This window comes from Vanellus vanellus (genome assembly GCF_965231255.1).
Source record: "Vanellus vanellus genome assembly, chromosome: Z".
In the NCBI taxonomy this organism is placed as follows: Eukaryota; Metazoa; Chordata; class Aves; order Charadriiformes; family Charadriidae; genus Vanellus; species Vanellus vanellus.
This window is the reverse complement of record NC_138908.1, coordinates 51,105,601-51,121,003: the sequence shown is the minus strand read 5'-3', so window position 1 is coordinate 51,121,003 and position 15,403 is coordinate 51,105,601. Positions and strand designations below refer to the sequence as shown.

Below are 15,403 nucleotides of genomic sequence, written 5' to 3'. Positions count from 1 at the left end.
TTCCTTAGCAAATACTCGAGATTTTATTTAAGCATAAAAAAGATCATCACTGTCACCGGAAGTACCCCTACCTTCAGTTCTTTTTCTCTTTTTGAAATTTTCTTTTGTCACACGTCTGTTTGTATCTCTTTGCCCTCCATTTTTCCTTACTTTTTACCATCTCTTCCCCTTTCTTTTTTAACTGTCATCCTTATTCCTGCAAAACTTTCCCTTTTAAACATTTACCTTCTTCCAGCCCCAGGCCCCACAACTGATAGCATCAGGATAGCAAAAAATTTTGCACACAGAAGGCATGAAGAGAGAAAGGGGGTCCTTTCGTGCCTAAAGCACTCTTGCCAAAGGGAAGCACTAAGCTTCTAAGCTCTAGGTACAGAGCCTAACAAAAAGAACCTGAGAGAATCTGAGACAGACAAAGTCTCTTGCCCCTTCCAGCAGCAAAGAGGTAGATGCAGAAGTGCTTTTCATGTCAACTGAAAGGGGAAATTTTGTGGGCAAATCCTCATCAACTCCTTTTGTTGGCAGCCCTTTATGCAAAGCACTGGGGGTGTTCTCATGGCTGCTGCCAGCAGGAGAACAAATCACTAATAGAGATTAGATCAGCTGGATACACTAGTTAGCCTCTACTTGGCTTGTAAAATGGGAGCTTAACACCCATGCTAATGAATTAATGTAGCATGCATTCCTTAGGTGGAAACAAAATCAGAATTGTGATGCAGCTAAGTGAAACAGTACTGGTTAAAAAAAAAAATATCCCCAAAATCCCTAAGCTAGGCAGATTCATCTTTAAAAAGGAGAAATATAAGTTAAACATGGCAAAAGTACATTGTATCAAAAAGACATTTTTATGCTTCTCTTTACTCAGCTCTTTGCCCTGTAGTGTAAGGGCCATTTGTGCGTGAAAAGTCTTGTTGATCGTCTTCATCCAAATCCAAAATGTCCGGGATATCATCTGACTCTGAAGACAGGTCTGTAATAGTGAAATCTGGAACCTGCATAGGAATGAAAAGTCAATCAATTTTAAAGTAAAACTAAATAAATTTGCGCACTAATCCTCACTGAAGTCAGGAGACAAAGATGCTCGGCATCTCTTGAAATCAGACCCAAAATACTCAATACAGAGTGAAATATGCTCAGTCATATATAAAACACATAGCATTAAGACAGACCAAATACTATGCAAGACATAGATCAGTTGCTTAGAAGACAGGATTTTAAAGTAGAGGTGGAACAGAGCTGAACTTAGTGGAGTGTATTTAGTGAAACTGGTGACTGGAAAATTAAGAAAGGAAATTTTTTAACTTATTTTACCTTTCTTCTTTCCTTGGGAGCAATAGGCTATACAAAGGAACATGCCCTGAGGAGCTTGATATGGATCGCTTTGGACTGCTCTGCCTGCCTATTAAATCAAACCTTTCCTGAGGAAAGAAGTATCTGGAACTGCAGTCCCACTTTGGCCTCTGTTTTAGCTGCATGTATAGTATTCTGTACTGTTAAGCAGCACCTGGTTTCAGGAATTGCCAGAGACATTAGTGGATACATGGACATTACACACTTCTAAAAATGTTGGCTAAGACACTTAGGAGCTTAAGTCCCAACCTTTAAGTCCCCTTAGTAGGACTTAGATTGCTTAGGCATTTCTGAAAAATGGGATATAAGTAAGCAATTTACTCATAACCAAAAGTTTTTTGTCCCAAGGGAGAAGAACTTATATCTGTAGTTTGATTCATGGTTAGCTTTAACATTGGTGATGTGACATACTTGGAGCCAGACACAGTATGAGCACATAATGATTGCTGCACGCTGACAGGACCTTGGTTCCGCCTGTACAAAGAAGCAGCAACTTGAAGAGGCTTCTAGGCATTTGTGTAACTGAAGCTCAGTGCTGACTGGAGAAGCAGTTTTAATCCATTACCTAACTGCAAAACACCTTGCTTATGACTTACTTTTGTGAAAGATAGTATGCAAGACAAATCTGTGCTTTGCCTGCTATGAAGACATGTCAGAAGAACAGAGAGCATATCAAAGGATAAAGCAATTACTGTTTCAGCTATCAGGTTGTACATAGCACTGAGGCATTGAGCATGAATCACCCAGTTCCTTAGACTATAGGTAGCCATAGGGCATCAGGGACTTATTAATTAAAATATTAATTAAAACTGAGCTTCAGAAAAATTTAAGCAGCATGTCACTTACCAGGTGCTAGTGTGAATACAACGAAATGTGTAGACCACTTTGAGAACCTAAACTTGGCCAAAATGAGACCAGTAATCTGCCTCCTAAAAAATCAAAAGGCACTAGGAAACACATGTGGGAAACACATCTTTCTAACAGCAAGAACTATCTTGTATCTTTCTCTTTATGGCAATTTACCTAGAACTCTAATTACTGCAATTAGAGAAATCAACAAGTTTTCCCACTCTCAGCACATAACCCTATATTTCATGCTGCAGTACAAATGGGGGCATTTTAACAGGACTAAGCCAAGTAGTCCATATGCAAAATCATTTTAAAATGTGCCCAAATGGATGGTTTAAACAGGTTGCTTTATTCTGTATTTACACTGAGCAGGGCACATGTCCACATTCAGTAACTGTGTCTGACCAGTGATAATTTTCACTACATCCTAGGTTTAAGACACTTTTATTACTTATATCCATGCTGTTCTTACTGACAACACTGTATTTGCTCGAATTTAGGATTGTGCTTTCTTCATCTCCTTAATGCACACATTATAAGCAGCTGACTCCTTTAAAATACTAGTAAGATGTTCATAGCCACAAAGAATTTCAAAATGGACTATACCTGTTGGCATCAGAATAAAACAGTGTTGATGTCAGTATGATTTACCTCACTTTTGAACATGCTAAATTTTATTAGAATAGCATATTCTGACATCTGCAACATTCTAACTAAAACAATGCAAAGCCCTTGGTATTATGGGCTTGCTTAGGTAAAGGACTTTCAGTTCCATATCACTTTTCACAGTTGAAAAGAAGTTGAAACAAAGCAGTAAGTCAATTCTTGCAACAAAGAGTAAGGCCAGATCTGACTGTTTGTGCCACTTCTCCATAAGATGCAGTTATACCATTTACACAGAATAGTGCAAAGCTTGCAAAATACTTGCATGGAAAAGTGCAAAACAATACTTCAGTGTTATGTTAATGTCAATACCAACTTATCTTTAAAATAATCCATTTTTTTCTTGCTTAGTATTTTTTCAGAACCGAGACAATAGCAATTTGAGAGATGGTTCTTATTTTGTGTACTTTCAGAACAAGCACTTATTTTTACTCATAAGAGACTGTATTATCCAAAAGAAATAATGTTTCTGCCTTAGGATTAAAAGAAATACACTTAACAAAATAAATACCTCCAGCAAGCTGTTGCATGTAAAACTTTCTGATTCTGCAAATGACCAATAGATCATGCTTAAACAATAAGTTAGGTTCCATTTTCTCTTTTTAATTAGATAGCTTAGATAAGTTTTTGTGGGGTTTTTTTGTGTGTTTTGGTTGTTTGTTCTCTTTTTTTTTTTTTAAATAAGGAGAAGTAATCCATCAGTTGTTTCCAAATCCTTTCATCCATTTTACTAGCTATATAGTATTACTCTAATTACTCAGTTTGAAAAAGATTATTGCAAAAAAGTCATCTTAAGGGAGAGATTTCAAAAGCTTTCCACCTTTCTCTAGTTTGAAGCAAACTAACTATATTCCTGCAACTCTAGTCCTTATACAAATCTTGTAATTTGGATTTGACCAATGTTGAGAGGTATTAGTTGTTTAGCCTAAAAATGTAAGTTTTAATTAAATTACTTAAGGTTATAATATAGTGTGGTTTATGCTGTTTGTAAAGCATAATTTATGCTTTACTTAGCATGAGTAGCTAGATGTGCTGAAGCCTTTGGGCCATGACAGAGTTGATTTTCCTACTAATTTTCCTAGCAGCTGGTAAGCGCTGTGTTTAGCCTTTTAGTATGAGGAAAATGTCTGTAACACACTGATGTTTTGGTAGTGTTTTCCCCAAGACTGGGACTTTTCAGTTCCCCAGGTTTTTTCTGTCAATGAGTGCAGGCACACAAGAAGCGTAAACCAGAAGATAAGGAGGCTACGGCCTCAGCAGAGACTGCATGTCAGCAAGATAAGAGCAGTCAACAGCTTGCCTGGCTGGACACAGAAGAATCCAATAAGGTGTTAGAAGATCCAGACCAAAAATCACCATTGGACTAAGACAGGTGTGGACAGCACATGAGGGGCAGCTCTATGAACATCAAGGGTCTAAATTTCCCAGGGATTTCTTTGTCTGAGGTCCCTCCCTTTCTGGAGGCACCCTGCCCAAGCTGACCTTGCTGCTGTACCTTTCAATTAAATTACTTATTTTTACAAAATCTGATGCCTGAGACTCTGCTGCAGGAAACCTAGGGTGGAGCCTGAAGAATGAGGGAGCATGCCCAAGCCTAAATGTATGTGAGAAGTTGAAAGGGGCACCTGTCGGCCCACTGGGGTTGCCCGCTGCGAAGGGACCCTCGTCCAAGCAGTTAAAGACTCAGGTGGTGTGTGAATGCCCGGGCAGCAGCTTCTCCTTTAACAACCAATGTGTATGCTGCTATAAATATCATGTTTGTGAAATTTTTATACCATATGAAGCTATTTACAAATGTTTGTATTTAAAACTTTTGTAGCAAAGGTTTATTAGCAATGGTAGAAAAATAGTTCTCTGTTACACGAGCCTGGAAAGGGGAAGTTTCAACTAGCGTGAATAATTTTTCAGTCATCTCTGAAAGAGACACAATCATCTTCTGGCTTCCAAATAAACCTTAAATAACCTTACCAGTGATAGTGACTTCATTAGTATTCTAAGCTCAAAACCTACTCAATCCAGGTTTTGTGTGATTAGCAGCCTTTGACACTGTTCCATTTCTTATAGGTTGTCTGCCTTGCTGTAAACAGAATCAACTATTTCCTATGATTTCCAACATATCTGGTCTTATCTTTTTGAAAAAGTTACAGACAGACTTCACAGCTTTCTAGGCCAAGCTTTATCCTCAAAAGTGTTTTTGGACTAAGAGCAAGCAAGTTTCTGTGCAGTGGAGCTGAGCTGTTTGATAGATGCAATTATAGAGAAACAGGTAAGATGGCAGAAATTATGAGCTGGTCTGCTCTGTTAATATCTTAGGCTTGCCTCCTTCTATTTGAGTTTTCAGCAGTTATTAGCATGCACTTCAGCTTCAGACCACTGTGGCAAAAAAAAAAAAAAAAAACAAACAAAAAACCAACCCAAAGATGGCTTTGGAAGGGGTCCATAGCACTCTTATGTCCAGTGGGTATTTTAAGTGTCACTCTCTCTAACCATGCTGGAAAAAAATACCGAGTTTTGTCTATAGACTTGTAATTCGAATAGAGTCTAGGGATATGCCATACTAGATTACCAGCAAGAAGATACCTCTGCAAGCTGCAGTTGCAATAACTGCAATCCAAATACTTTTTTTTTCAATGTAATAAACCAGGAACATACTGACTTGCTGTTACTCAGCCCTCTTTTCCTCCAAGGGAGTGTTCCTAATGCTGTTGGAGGAGGTGGATAGAAACTTAGACACTTTCAGGGGGCAGGATCCAGTGAAATAGCCACACGCTACAAGAGCATGATACAGTAACCTGCATACAGCATTTTGGTATAACAGGCTATTAGTCCAACCATTAGGTAAGCATTGTAACCAGCCATTCCTCTATTTGCCACCACTAGCTATATGTCAGCTGTCAGAAATCAAAGTAACTTTTACACAGAAGCCACAACAGTGCACGGTGAGGGAAAAATGATTTGAAGATCTAGGCTGGTAACATTTTCCTTGCTTTCTACTCCATCTGCTTGCTGACATTTAGAAGAGCTGGACAGCCATCTAAGAGAATATGAAGCAGTAGCACAATTTAAGACAGAACAGATAAATGTATTGCTCTTCCATTAATACTAGGTAGTGCTGTTTATTTCTCAGTTCTCATAAGACAGTGAACAGTTATTCGATTACCTGAGAATGAAGGCCCACAGCTCTCAGATTTTAAAATACATTTAAGAATGGGAATTCTATTCTTTGAACTGCCAGCTGCTCCCAGACCTGCTTAGTCCCATTCTGTTCCAAGCACTTCTATAACAGTGGATGCATTCTACAAATTTCATTACCAATTGAGATTAAAAAAAAGAATATTCTCTGGCTGTATTCATTCAATACTAAACCATAATTAATTGCTGAAAGAATTCCAGAAGTCTTAACTCCAGCCCTAGCTGGAAAGGAATATCTCACCATCTCATGTTAATGTCACGTTAAACAGCCCCCTTACAAAAAGCAAGTATTTAAAGCTGGAAGTTACAAATTCTTTATCTGTATTCCTCTATCATTACAATTTTGTTTAGTATTGTCCTTAAAATACAGTCTTCCTCACCCTTTTAGATCAACCCTGACTTAACAGCTAAGCAAGCCCTCTCACATTAGAAGGCGAGACTACGTGTAATTTGCTTTAGTGCCCCCATCGTACCAGGTGGAAACAGTGTTCCATGTAGCAACATGTCACTAGCTGACAAGCTTCCTTTGAACTCATTTTTTGCTTCATACTATTCGATGATCTCTTTGAAAATGGTGGCCAGTATTGCTACACTAAATGATTGCAACTCAGTTGCACAGACACAACTTACCTGGACAGCACTAAACCAAGAAAGCTTATTTCTTAGTGACTGTAATTCTCTTCCAGGGAGGGATTCACAGGATTTATTGAGGAACAATTCCACCCAAGTAGCTGAGTGTTAATGTACATTAGCCACTCAAGCTCAAAAGAGGGTAAATAAACACGTTAAAACTGGTGTTTGCAGCTGAGAAGTATATACTGTTTATAGGAAGCCAGCAGCCAAAGCAGGTAGCCAGCAGTCTCACACAACACAACACCTACTGCAAAGGCAAGACAGGGTGTTTTTGTCCATATCCTTCTCAATATTAAAACATCCATCAGCTCACAGCTTAGGTCATCATTATAGGCAACAGCAAGCACCAAAAAAGCAGCAGTAAAGCTAAGACTGAATGGAAAGATGCACAGGAACTTAAAGGGAGGAAGGAAATGCTGCAGCAATATCTTACCTATCTATACACACACACAAATACATTTTCAATGCATGTCTACTTCATTTGCATATCAAGCTTGCTTTCTGCTGGACCCTGTCTGAAGCAGTCACAGAACAGCAAGTTACATTTGTTTTAAACACCACTGAAATGGAGACACACTTTTGCTACTAAAGCATTTATTACTAACATACAAAATTAATTACAAAAAGATGGCTACAAAAAAAACCCAACAACACACACAACAGCAGGCACTTGGGTACAAACAGCATGAATCTTGTCTTTATACTGCATACTAAAATAAATGTATTGGTAATGATTTGGTCGGTCACTGGAACAGGGTCCCCAGGTAAGTGGTCATGGCACCAAGCCTGTCAAGAGTTCAAAGAGCGTCTGGATGACGCTTAATCATATGGTTTAGTTTTAGGTAGTCCTGCCAGGAGCAGGGATTGGACTCGATGATCCTTATGGGTCCCTTCCAACTTGAGATCATCTACAATTCTGTGGTCAGGTTACTGTGTCATACAATAATTAAGTTTATATAGTTAATGTTAGTGCTGTCACAGCATTTAAGTAACTCCAGCTGACTCGTTCAGAAACCCCACTTTCAGCTTTGGAATTCTGCACTCGCAGAACTTTTGTCACAAATTGTGTAGCAGTAGAATTTGAGACAGTCAGATCCATAATGATCAAATGCGTGGTCTGCAGCAAACATGGAATTTAAGCTTACCTAGCTGGACTGCAGAGCTCTTAAATGCATTTCATAGTATGTAAGGCTTTTGTATCATTCTGGTATGCATTAAGCAACAAATCAAATTCTTTTAGTTATGGTAGGCTTCATTTAGACTAATGATATTAATACTATTAATAAGCATGGTGAGGTTTCTTAACTTGACAGACAAACAAGGCATCTTGACAACTGTAAGCTGCCAATATTTAGGCACTCGAGACAGTTTGAGTTTTTAAGAGTGGTTTAACTACACAGGACAATACAGCCCACGTGTGAGTGTCCTTTCTTTGTACCATTCCCCCACTGTTACGTTTAGGGATTTTTCTCCAAGGCTTTTTGACAGCTACACTTGCTAAGGCCACTTGTTTGGTCAGTCAGCAGAGCACATGCATGCTATGCAGTTTACTCAGTAGCGTGTTCAGGCTGTTTGTCTTTCTGGCTGGAATTTTTCTCCCCTTCACCATTGCTCTCAGCATGCTCAATGACAGGCAGCTGTGGGTAAAAGGGACCTACCAGCCAGTTGAGCGGCGTGTTGTTAACAAGATAATCCATCACATCATCCAGAGACTCCTTCATTTTCTTCAGCTGTCCTTTGCTAGAGGTAAGAAAGCTGTCTGATAATTCTTGGACGGAGGAGGCTGACCGAAAGCTCTGGTAGACGTCACCTGCCATTGACCCAACACTGTAAACCTGATCCTGCACATGCTGTGGCAGCCCCTGTAGGCTCGAGACCAGTGTGAGGCAGGTGGTCTGAAGCTGCTGAGTGAGGTTTCGTGCAATAGCTAGAGTTCTTGACTCAATGTGCTGGAAACAAAGAGCATAACAGCACATTAGTATCTTTTTATGACTGTAGCAGCTTTATGTTGCTCAAGACACATAAAGAAGCAAAGTAAAGGGGACGCAAGTTATATAAAGCTATAGCTTAGTTTAAAGTCTGAAAAGTCAGAGACTTGAAAGTACTTGATATTTCTTCAATCCTCAAGTACTTTGTGGAACAGAAACATTGGTAGCTTCTACCCAGCGACAGATAAGCAAGCTCTGGATAAGAAGTCACAGCAGGTAAGTATATTATAATCAATGAACCACTGTTTAAAGCTACACATAAGGCTCAGTGAGTCTGTGCCTAAGACTGCTGTATGCTGAGAAATTGTTATTTCTGATCTGGCCATATCAGGTAAGTGAGTTCTAGCTGATCTAGATATGGACATCCCAACACAGGTTCACATGCCAAACAGGATGAGCACTCTCTTGAAAGGAGAATGAGCCCCAGAGTGTTTGCAGAAAGTATGATCATTTAAGAGTTTGGGTGTCCCCTACTTTTCATAGTAGTCACTAGTCAGCTGCCCTGAGCTTCAGCATTCAGATTCCACATTTGCACATAAGCTTCTCTGATGTTGAGATGCTGTGCGCTTTGGGGACTGTTAGTTTGCCATTACATTGACAGTATACAATCTATTTAATTCCGGTTTACATTTACATCTATTTACCTCAGCACTATGCAGTTCATCACCATCATTTTGGCCTGTATTTTTCTTCCATTCTACCCAGGATTGATAAAGCTTTTCCTGAGCATCAAGAAGTTTCTGATTGGCACTATTCATGTTCTTTCTGGCATACTCGATCTGAAATACAGCCAAATAAGGAAGTAAGCAGAGTCCAAACAGTTCCATTAGGACTACCCTACCTTTACTGCTTTGTAGCCTCCTTTTCAAATACTTTAAAAGTTCAGTATAAAAGACTTTGGTGAATGTAAGACTGTGTTCCTTCTCTTCAAGAGAAAACTGGCAGCAGTTTTGAGACATTATGTAGTGTATCCCTCTGCTTCAACTCCCTCCCCCACTAGCAACCTACACAAGGATTTGAAAGTGTATAGAAGGCCATAACTCTTTATGCACAGTTTGTCCTGTACATAAAGGTATGTTGTTAGGGTAAGACTACTGAAGTACCCAGGAATGCTCAGAGATACCCACAGCAAGAAGAGCAAGCCCATGAAGAATCCAACATTTTATTTTAAAAAAGCATACAGGACTGAAGTGTTTCTAAATTGTAAGACACTTTCCCCACTGAATGAAGACTGTGTCAAACTCAGCAACTCTAAAACAGGAATATCATTTTAAACATGTCACTTCTGTTTCTGCAGTGCTTAAAATTACAAGCAATTGCTCGTTAGTCTACAACTCAGCCTGATTTAGGACCTCTCCTGAATGGTGGTGAAAAGCTCTGAATAGGAAGTGCTTTGTATTTAGAAAATCTTCTGAGAGCAATTTCAGTTTTCCTATGCCTCTTTTGGCTGTTTTCTGCACTCTGAAACTATGGCAACATTTGCTTTTTATACCTCAAGTGAAAGCTTAGACTTACCAGACTAACAGTGTGGTGGAGCTGAGAGATTGTCTCCTGGCTTTTCTGTTTTGCATCTCTAACTTTGTTTAAGGCTTGTTGGTAGGCACGTGTGCGGACCTTTGAAGACAGGGATCCTAGTCTAATGTAGTAGCTTGGCTTTTGAACTCCAACTTCAAAACCTTCAACTTTTGCAGCTTCTTTCTCTAGATATGTAGAAAAGAAGCAAATTGACCACTGGAAGAAAACTTAAGAGGTCTGAGGCAGTTTTATTTGCTGAATAACAGCTGAACACTGGATTAGTTTAGTACTCCTTTAGCATCAGTGCATGTTGATAGACCACCATACATGGACATCCTTATTTCCCCTCTCCTTCCCTGTGAAGGAGGTGCTATTATAACCAGCAAGGTAAAAGGCAGTTTGGGAAGTACATGCCCCCTCCCCACTATGAGTAAGTAATAAATGGATGACTGCTTGCTTCTCTCCAATACACGCATTCCAACAAAATCAAACCTTGAATTAATCTTACCTAGTTCCGCTTCTGTAAGTGGGAGATACAGGTCAACAAGGGTCTCTGATTTAGTGAGAGCACTGTCCACTCCACTGCTCACCATTTGCACCACACGACTTCCCAGGACAGTGTTAATGCTGCCATTGACAACCGACTTGGTCATTTCCACACTGTCTTGCATTGCTTCTTTAGTTTTGCCCACAACTCCGGTGATTGTGTGAGCAACAGTTTCCTTGGCACCAGTCACAGTGGTTGTTACAGCTTCTCTGGCTCCAACAACTACATCCTTGGCATTGGCGACAACCTGCCATAGGAAACAGGCTCACTCACTACAAATATTTTCTAGTGAGAGCTACACAATCCAGGAAATACAAATTTGTGCTAAAGCTTGTACATGTATTGGTTATGTAGGAGAAATTCTGCCCAGAAAACATATGTACAAGATAAACCAAAATATGACTGCCACGCAAACTTCAGCTCAAAACACTACAGTGAATGTAATTCAGACACTATTTGCTTCACATTGAGCAGGAAAGAGATGAGGACTCAAATTTTAACAAAGACACCCACCAGTGAACAGCAGCTATAGACGGAAGTGTCAAATGATGAGCAAACTAACAAAACAAGAGGGGGGAAAAAAAAAAAAAAAAAAAAAGAGAGAGGCTTAATGGCCCCCCAAAGGCAACAAACAATTCTACAGAAACACCTCTTACTTCCTTATTGCTTCTAAGCTGTCATTTAGGCATGGTTTATTGAAATATATCTCCCTCTATTTTTAGTGATACTAGAAAAGAGGAAGGCTGTATAGTTCTTCTGCTTAGCATATGTACATGGAAAGAACTTACCTTGTCAGTGGGTTGATTCAGTATAGGCAGTCTCTCTTCAATTTTGTCTAGACCTATACACGCATAGTTGTTGGCAACTACAACTACAAAAGAAATTACAATAGTTGGTTTTAATATCTTTTTTCCTTAGTATAAATCACACCAATTGAGAATTCCTCCTGAAACAGTTCATGCAACAATGCTGCTAAAGTTGTTTTCTCCCCTTTTCAGTGAGATTTGAGGCAGCAAAGCCTCAAGAACAAGACAGGTTTACAGAGCCAGAAAAAAGCTCACTTGCAGGCAGAGAAAATCCATTTGATGCTTTACAAGCAACTGTTAGAACAAGCTGAAGCACCTGGCCTTCTGTCACTTCATGAAACCAGGCTCATGGTTACAACGGCTTTGTGACACAGATGCCAAATTTAGCCACAAGCTGTTCTTGGTGACAGAAAGTACAAAACGGCACTCAAAACCAGGTGAAAGGGGAGGAAAATGTTGAGCAAGAGACCATGTAATCATCTCACATATCAAGAGGAGTCAGTCAGTTTAGTATTACAAAAGCTGGAACGTGCTTTGGCTCTAGATTTTTCATTTGTTAAGTCATACCCATCTGTAATCAGTTACTCAACAAGCCAGGCAACAGGTTCAGCCAGCTACCTGAAACAGCACTCCTGATCAGCAAGACCATGCTAAAATCTAATGCGTCTGGACAGATAAAGCAATCAGTTGAATTAAAGTTATCAACAGCTCCATCTTTGCCTTACTTTGTGGTTCCAGTTTCTGGATGATAGGCATAGCACTTGTCATGGCTACCGAAGTAATCGTCTTCACTCCTTTCTCTGCTATCTCACATACTGACTTCAGATAAGGATGGTTATCCTTTGTGGTGATGTAAGCTGTGGACACCATATCATAGGTGGAGCTCACCAAGGGAAGGTTGACAACCCGTGATACAATGTTCTGTTTAAAAGAGAAAGAGGTTAGTTGACTTCTATTTTTCTGAACTAGACATAAAAATCTGTGGGGCTAACTCAGACATACCTGCTGTGGATCAATTGCTGCCAATGCCATTTTTTCAGGTCTTGAATCTCACACAGCCTGTGAAAGAAGCATATCTGAGTTACAGCATCCCCATATCCACTTGATCTAATCACCAGACTTTGAAACCGACATCCCTTTTGTAATCAACCCCGTTGATCAAGGAGATCAATGCACAGGAGATCTTGCACACAGGAATTACATTTCATTGTAACAATTGAGAAATCCAAAACGTTGTTTCCTAATTACTTTGTTTGGTTTAGGCAACAAAAGTAGGGCACACCCAAGATACAGGCTTTGAGGTACAGCAGCTCATTGCACAATTACCAAAAAGAGTTACTTACTAGCAGATTAATTTATTTTTCTAGAAAAAGTAGATACACTTGGGCTTATCTGTTCAGCCAGGACAAAGAAATGCCAGCCAACAAATCACTAACTCTAGTTTAGGATGTCTAACTCAGATGAAGAATCCATCACCAATATCTTTAATCAGATTAGATCTTCTGTTAGGACAAGGGAGTCAAGTTTGAGACATCATTGCTGTCCAAATCTTGAAAACATATGGAAGATTGAGTTGAAATACTAATTTCAGTAACCTCAGCTCAATTCTCACAATTCATTCCAGTAAACTCAAAGAGTTCATTATCTCTAGTGCCATGCCTGATGCTCACATAGGGCTCCTCCTGCTCAGCTTGCTTAGAAGTTAGCATTCATGTAACACAGAGCATAGGACTTTCCCACTGCAGAAAATAACTCTCCTTTATGCTAATTTAGACTTAATTATTACTCATCCCACACTGAAACAGGCTGCAGACACCAATCACTCAACAAGCCTACGCTACTCAGTTATTTTCCAACACACATTCCCATGGAGAAAATACTAACAGCTCTCCCCATATGAACCCTATAATAGGGGAGGGGTATTGCAGTACTGCATAAGGAGAACACACAGAAGTGCACTGACATCCTGTGAACGCATGCAGGCTGAATGAAGTCTGAAAGAAGCAATTTTTGCACTGATGGTTTTATACAACACTTAAGTTTCAGAACAACCTGCATACATGAAGGCAACAGAAAGGCAAGCTAAAAGTCAATCCTTGAAAGGGCTGTAGTTTTCAAGGCTTCCTGCTGGGTTTGTCAGAAAGCCAACAGCAGTCTTCTTTCTCATACGTATGACAATATCAAAAGGAGCGTGTTAATATTCTGCCTGGGGTCAAGTAAAACTTTTCCCCATTACATAATGGGTAACAAGGACAAAGGTGTGCTGTTAGCATTTTACAGGCCTATTTGCACATGTTAACACACATGTGCCATAAGCTAATGCCTGCAGTAAGATTAACCACTGTATATGGAACGTACACAGGTAACAGACAAGGGTCACAGCAGTAACAGAGAAGTTTTCCTTCCATCTGTCAAGTACTGAAAGACCCCCAGAAACACATCATGCTTCTCGCACAGCACTACAAATCAGATTACTTAGAGTGTAACTGAAGTTCACTTTGAACTGCAAAGCTCTTCTGTAGAACAGACAGGCTAACAGTGCAGAATCTGGCCTCTGAAGGAAGAAAGGCCCTTAATTTAAGGATTGTTCGGTATTTGTAATGTATCCCAAGAGATCCAGCCACACACGGCATGGATTTGAATTTTAATCACTAAAATAGGAGTTAGTTTGTGAAGTTATTCCTGCTTCTAAAGACAGGGAAGATAGCTAGGATCTCGCACAGTTTCAGAGATCGCTTGAACAGTTTCAGCTCTGGCAGTAGTCAGATCCACCTCACCAGAGCGGGTGACTGAGATGCCTGAATCACAGTTCACGCTACGAAAGCGCATTTCAGAGGCGGCGAAAAGGTCCTGGAACAGCAAAACTGACAAACTAAGCCACAAATGCAGTTTCTACTTTCCCTTATCGCTACGGAAAGAAGCGAAAGCCCACGCGGCACGCAGAAGAGCCCAGCCCCCTGCCCGGCCAGCCGCGGTGCCCAGGGCAGGAAGGCGCCCCCGTTGTCAGCTGTCACCCGGGCCGTCCGCAGGGACAGGGCAGTCCAGTGCCGCTGCCGGGGGCGGACGAGCGCCCCGGGACTTTCTGGTCCCAGCCTTAAGCAGCCTAGCCAAATACACCGGGATTCGGGGCGGCAGGGGCGATGACGGAGGCAGCGGAGGCGGCCCCGCGCCGAGCCACAGATGGAGCCGCAGCCCCCGCCCGCTCCGCCGCCGGGCTCCACCATATTGCGGAGTCAGCCCCGCGGGGCGAGCGGGCGCTCAGCGCTCCCACCAAACCACCCCCACCCCGCTCACCCCCGCGGCCGAGGAGAGCCCGGCCGGAGCGCCCCGGGCGGCCGTACTCACCCGGGAATAGAAAGCAAGAGCTGCCGCCGCTGCCGCCGCTGCCGCCGACTGGGGAGGCCCGGCCTCGCCCCGCTGTTTATGGGGAGCGGCCGCCGCCGGCCGCGCGCCGCCCGCTCTCTCGCGAGAGGAGGGCGCGTCACCGCCGCCGCGCGTCACCGTCGCCGCTGGGCGCGGGCGGCCGGCCGGCGGGGGGGCGAGGGGGGACAGGAGCGACGTGGTGTATGTACCCCGAGGCCGGTCAAGCACCTGAGCGGGAGGGTAGAGCCTCGCCCCAAAAAAGAAAGCAATGTTATCCAGGGGAGCTGGGCGGAGGCTGGTCGAGAGCAGCCCTGAGGAGAGGGACCTGGGGGTGTTGGTGGATGAGAAGCTCAATGCGACCCGGCAACCTGCGCGCTCGCAGCACAGAAACCCAACACCATCCTGGGCAGCATCAGAAAAAGCGTGGCCAGCAGGGTGAGGGAGGTGATTCTGCCCCTCTACTCTGCTCTGATGAGACCCCACCTGGAGCTGCATCCAGC

The 15,403-nt window shown here is 41.8% G+C and overlaps 1 protein-coding gene across 1 annotated transcript; it reads right to left on the bottom strand.

The window, feature by feature from the left end:
• PLIN2 (perilipin 2) lies at nt 1–14,993 on the bottom strand. Its single transcript, XM_082497406.1, has 9 exons — nt 14,886–14,993; nt 12,543–12,599; nt 12,266–12,461; nt 11,523–11,605; nt 10,696–10,981; nt 10,188–10,372; nt 9,317–9,451; nt 8,343–8,633; nt 1–989 (listed from the first exon to the last, which is right to left on the bottom strand). Exons 2-9 carry the CDS (start codon nt 12,570–12,572, stop codon nt 855–857), a joined length of 1,341 nt encoding a protein of 446 aa, XP_082353532.1. The 5' UTR covers nt 12,573–12,599; nt 14,886–14,993; the 3' UTR covers nt 1–854.
• Between the last annotated feature and the right edge of the window lie 410 nt (nt 14,994–15,403).

Bases quoted from the DNA above. Each gene is read 5' to 3' on its own strand.
- PLIN2 (XM_082497406.1), bottom strand. From the start codon at position 12,572: ATGGCATTGGCAGCAATTGATCCACAGCAG. The intron at 10,373-10,695 runs GTAAGATTAATT...CTACATATCTAG, and splicing joins ACTTACAGAAGCGGAACTAG to AGAAAGAAGCTGCAAAAGTT. The intron at 9,452-10,187 runs GTAAGTCTAAGC...GCTGTATTTCAG, and splicing joins TCCACCACACTGTTAGTCTG to ATCGAGTATGCCAGAAAGAA.